This window comes from Tinamus guttatus, unplaced genomic scaffold (assembly GCF_059628265.1).
Source record: "Tinamus guttatus ecotype Peru unplaced genomic scaffold, ASM5962826v1 Tinamus_guttatus_pri_ptg000489l, whole genome shotgun sequence".
Taxonomy (NCBI): domain Eukaryota; kingdom Metazoa; phylum Chordata; class Aves; order Tinamiformes; family Tinamidae; genus Tinamus; species Tinamus guttatus.
The window spans coordinates 4,565,223-4,571,222 of record NW_028289023.1 but is presented as its reverse complement, the minus strand read 5'-3'; the positions used below and the strand labels follow the sequence as shown (position 1 = coordinate 4,571,222).

Genomic DNA, 6,000 nt, shown 5'->3' with positions numbered 1-6,000 from the left:
ACCAGCATGATTACAATTTGTTCTCACTCAGGCGTGTAACAAAAAGATGGCTCTTGGCATCCTTTTCTCTTCTTCCCCCCTACACCCCATCCCCGAAAGCCATGCGTGTTGTTTAACAGTTCTGCATTTGGAGTACTAACAGTAATTAACTAATTAACTTTGCCTTTCACATATCAAAGCTTGTTATATTCTTCATCAACCCCATCTCAGTTGTTGGAACTCCTCCTCCAGCTTCCTTGAAGCAGGCAACTCAATCCTCTCTGGACACATAAAGCGTCATCTCCTTTCCCCACATTGAACTGAATTTTCTTCTCCTTACCTCCCAAGCCCACAAAACTCTGGACTTCCTTGTTTGTTTCCTTTTTCCTTATTTCATAGGCTTCCTCCCAGTTTAAATCTGCTGTTTAGTCAAATTTATCCTAATTTGCTTCTCATGGAAAAAGCTCAGTACCCTCTGGGCACATGGTGCCCGCAGAGACACCTCTGCAGGTTGGCTGCCTTACTGACCTGCAAAAGCTACAAGATAGAAGGACAGGGAGCTGCAGAAACGTAACTGAGAACAGAGCTTTCCCACTGCTTTTGCTCTTGTGATATAGGATATGAAGACTGCCAAAAAAATAAGCAGACCTAAAAACACATTTTGATGTGCTATGGAATGTGTTTCATGAAAACAATAAATAAATAATAATAAAAAGAAGTTTCCACTCTATATAGCACTTTATAAATATGCATTTATTTCCTCATCTTTCATCACTTTTACAGTTTTAGCCAGTGTCTCAGTGTTAATGTTTGTCAGAAGCATACAACTGAATTTTGCATACTTTTATTCTATAGTTATGAAGTTAAAAACAAATTTATGGGCCTTATGGAACTGAGCCAAAAAATAAGGTAACTAATTTCTTGTAATGAATTAACAGACTTACATAAGATTTCAAACTTACATTTCTATTCTATCCCATGTATTGTATTTACATATTTGACTAATTTATTTACACTTTTCAAACACTGTTTTCATAAATCTGTTTATAATGTACATTGTTATTTTAATTTTTATTACAGAAAATTTTCAACATAGATTTGAGACACAATAATTTTCAGTATTTCACATCAGTTCTATGAAATTGCTGTCTGGATTCACTAGTGATGTGTACAGATGCCTCCTTCATAAGAAAATACATTTTGTAAATGAACTGTATAGCACTCAGAATCTTGAGTTCTGACAAAATAGCCACATGGGATTTAAGAATGATAAAGTTATATACTTTTCTCTGTTTTTTCTTTTGAATAACATTTTACCTGAGATGTAGAATTGTTATATTTTTTAACAAAATGAAATGACTTTATGTAAATTTTAAAGTATAGAAAATTTGAAATTTTACATAAATGTTGGCCTTCTATATACTGAAAACTATTTCTATTTGTATGGATATATAAACATCATTTATGTACCTATATCATATTTTCCAGAGAATTCTCTCTCTACATATTAATAAACATTGGTATTACTTTAGGAAAAGTCCCACTATCTTTTAAAAAGCAATGTGCTCAAGTACAATATTCAACTTCTGACACAGACACAGTAGTAAATGTGACCTCTCTTGGTAACATGGTAATACTTTCTTCCAAGGAAAGTAAGAGGTACCTGTTGAATTTGGAAGACATGGCAGTCAACTTACATGGACCCGGTGAAGGAAATTTTATGTATCCAGTCTCACAAATGTTATGCAGAAGCATCTGACACAGCAGATGACTCTGGGCCAGCTTTTTATGTTACATGTAATTACCTAAATAACATCTTAATAAAAAAAAATTACAGAAAACCCTTACAACATTTTACATTTAATGCTATGTGTCTTCTCTTTAGTCACAATAATATGCATTTATATTAACAAATGTTTGAAGATACTAAGTTTATCTAAAGCAAATGGTCATAAATTTCTTTTATTCTGTTATTGGTAGATACTCTATTAGGCACAGTATGACATTCTTTGTAAACATAAAAATAAATCTTGGTACATTAGACCATAAATGGAAGTACAGAAAAGAGTATACTGACATTTAAGAAACACAGAGCCACTACACGCCAGGCACAAATGCAATAATCTAGGAGGCCTGAATTTTTATACACTGCAACTAAGGACTCTAGGTGAATTCAGCAATACCAAAAAACACCCTAGTTACCAAACCCTCCTACTTCTGAATTAAGTTGGTATTTTCCAGCCCACTACTGTTTTTACATAATTTTAAAATACAGATCCTGTATAATCACATGTTGGTAAAAATGTATTCTATTTACCCTGAAACACCTTAGTAACTTTAAAAATGGGTGTCAGGAACTTATATGCCCCTAAAACAAGTAATGTAACTAACATATCTAGAAAGCCTTTTTTTTTAAAAAAAATATGCAAATATATATTTTTAAGGACTTGAAAATAATCTTCCAATAACATACCATAAGAGAAAACCTCTTGAAGACCTTTTATTTTCTAAACTTAAAAGTGTACACATTTTTGGTGCAACACTGTGCAACTCTAGAATTGAACTGAGGAATAACAGTTCTGAGCTCGCAGTATACTACCTATGGCAACTCTCACGCTTAATAAACTATATATAGGGTAGGCACAAATTAACATGAGTTTATTTACATCCAATAGAGCAACAACAGAATCCGCATATGAAAAGATTTCCTGAAATAAATAGTGCACTTAAATTAAGTAAGTTTTAAGAAGTTATGCAGAATCCCATGATTATTGAAGAAACACTAATTTTACTCTGTAAAGTCACAGAGGAGTTTTATTCTGGTAATGACACAAGTGATCTGAGTTTACAGTTAACTGCTATTGTTATTTGAAACTATCTTCTTGTTTCCTCTGAATAATATGAGAAAAAAACTTAAACTTACTTAAACAAATACGCTTAGGACAGATGTATTAATTTTCCTTTTCTAAAATGCTAGAAATGGAGAATAAGGCAACAACTGAGATCAAAATGCATCCTGCTTGGTAAACCAAGCTTCTTAAGTCTCTTAAAAGTGAACCTTCACACTGAAAAATTATAAAGTCTTTCAGTAAAGGCTTTAATTATTTTAACAAGACCTCATCTTTTATTTCATTCAATATATTAAAAAAACCTCAAACTCCAAAATTCATATAGAGGGATTTCTTTTAGCAATAGAGATGAAACTTAAGCTTTAAGTAACTCCTTTGTATGGCAACAAAGCTCCTGAGGCACCCTACAAGACTTCGTGATACTCAGAATATGTTCTATTTTTGTCCACCTTCTATTGCAATCTTCTATTTTCTTAAACCACAGAAGTATTCTAACTTCATTCCATAGAAAAAGAAAAGATGGCATGACAATATAAAAGTCTTCTGAGAAATAATCAGATCTCAAAACACAGGCCTTACTGTCTCAAATGCCATTTATGACTGAGAAATTTCTTTTTTTCTCTTCAAAATTAATAATTCTTACTACTGGCCAATACTAGCTGATAAAATTATTACAGATGACACCAAAATAATCATCTATTCATTCTGTAAGAAAATTTAAGTCTCAAGCACATATAGCAATTGTTGGACAAAATTTACAGACTGTAATTCTCTTAATTACAGAAGGAGAAAAAAAACCAATAAATTATGTAGTAGACAACTGAACTCCTTTTTTATGTTGAGCAAGAAAATTCACTTTTAAGTTTGTTCATTCAATGTTTGATACCCTGCTATGTCCATTTCTTTGGTATCCCGTTCTCATTCTGTAAAATTTAACAGAACTTTAATGGCCATCTTAATTCAAATGAAAGAAGAATGAACCAAAAGCACAACCAGAGTAACTGATGCCATAATACTGCAGAACATGCTGGTCTTAACAATTTCTGGTTCTTTATGTTCATTTCTTGTAATGGTTGGGGGCATCCGCAAATGCAAACTTAAGTCTGTATGCCTCTGCCAGGAGTACACTAATTTCTTCATTTCCCCAGTGCATTGTGGGCAAATTCTGTAAAAATATCAGCAATTCCTAGTTGGAAGAAAAAAAAAAAAAAGAAAAATTATTTTTTTTCAAATATCTGTGTAACATCAAAGTAATACACCATAAGCAATCACTCATGCAGTACCTCACTATTCCAAAGACATCTGAGATCCCATTAGGTTTGATTAGGATTTTCTTGCATCTTTTACAGAAGTAATTACCATTAAAGCTATTAATTGTACCTGAACTACAGTTATTTTCTAGTGCCTAGAAAAAATTAAAAAGTATGTGAATTCACTTATTTGGTACATATTACGAGTAAAAGAAAGCTATATTGCCTCCAAAGGGGGTACATTTTATTTAGCTGTATTTGCCTCTGTATAATTATTCATTTTCCTGCCTCTGCCCGTGGATGGCAGTCAGACACACAGGTCCTCTCATGCGACACACACAGCCACAGCACAGAACCATACACATATCAGGGTTTTAAAAGGAAAATAGACTTCCCACACAGTTTTATACCTGGTGATTGAGTACTGAGTCATGCAGAACTCTGCCAGAAATTGAACTCTGAGCTCCGTAAGTCCAATTCATTGCTTTGACACAGGCCAGACTCTTCTAGTTTTGTCACAGGATTGACTTCCTATCCCACCACAGTCCAATCACATACCTACTGTTTTATGTGTTGTTCTTTCAAGACTCCACAGGTATCTCCTACATTTAACATCTTTAACCTACTTTCACTCTGTAAAATCCATAACTCAGATTACTTCAATATTCCTCTGTCAGCTATGAACATAAGGCACATCATACTAGATCTCTTCCTAAAGAAGCGGTAAAATATTCATTTTATTTTTAATTCCTTACATGTTTCTATAACCTTTTTATTGGATGGATGATAAGCAGAGAGCTACAGATAAAGTTGCTAACTACACTGCATTTCAATATCAAAATTCGATATTAAGTAGCCCAGGTTAGACCACTGCATGAATGGGAGTGTTGCATTTTTTTCCTCTAATTAGTCTTTTCATATGCAAACATGAAGATCTAACTTTCTAGGGCTGCTACTTCCTAGGGATGCCACGTAACCATGGGTTATTAGCAGTTCAAATTAATTCAATTTATTTCAACATTAATTATGTAGTAATATAGATTAAATTTCATTACTAAAAGCAATTGCAGATGATGATTTGAACTTTAAAAAGGTGCTAAAATGTGAACTCGTGCTTTCATAGGGCATATGTTTTATTGCAGCAATATGATATGAGCAGACATACAAAATGATTACCCAAACTTGAGGAAGCTATACAACTGCATATACGCTCAAAATCATGATTACTCACTAAGTCTGGGATTTTTCCAGGTACTTTCTTCTTCCCTCATATTCTCTGGAGGAGTCTCTGACATTGATGAAAAGATTTTCTATTTATGCATGAAAATATATAAAATTATGAATTCCCAATGGGAATGGGATGGGTCTATTCCCAACTCAATTCCCAGCCCTGGTTTCCCTCTCATCAGCTTTCTGGTCCTAAAATATTTCCCGGCAGACCAATTTTTCCTCCATCATTTTGCTTAGGCAAAATTTGTTTCCAGGCAGCCTAAAGCCCAGTGACAGAGGTGATGAAGGGCCTCAACTGTAGGGTAACACATGCCCCTTTTGAATGGAATCTTGAAAGATTAACTACTAGAAATTTTCTCCTGAGTTCATGCAACAGACAGTTTAATAAAGCTTTTAATTGAACAAACCTTGGAAGTTTTTTTTAATAGGTCACCTCAAAAGCCCATAAATGTTCGAACAAGATGCAAAAGCCACCTTTTATGCCAAACATCAAGTTAATGCTTCAAACTTTCCAAAGAAAAGATTACCCAAGGATTCCTTGCCTTATGCTTTTAACTGTTTTGGCAAAAACTTTCCTTAAAATTTAAGCTCTGGCATAACAGCAAAAGGGAAATTTTTGGATCAGCATCACCGTAGCAAATTGAATACAGAAATTTATGATAGGATTTGTAAGACAATCTTAGAAATATGTG

At 33.6% G+C, this 6,000-nt stretch overlaps 1 protein-coding gene across 1 annotated transcript in view; it reads right to left on the bottom strand.

The window, feature by feature from the left end:
- Positions 1–3,807: 3,807 nt before the first annotated feature.
- TBC1D22A (TBC1 domain family member 22A) overlaps positions 3,808–6,000 on the bottom strand; it is a 148,001-nt gene continuing 145,808 nt past the window's right edge. The window contains exon 13 of the mRNA XM_088533244.1: positions 3,808–4,014. Within this exon, the coding sequence (XP_088389370.1) occupies positions 3,886–4,014 (129 nt within the window). The 3' untranslated portion in view covers positions 3,808–3,885. The remainder of the gene's footprint in view (positions 4,015–6,000) is intronic.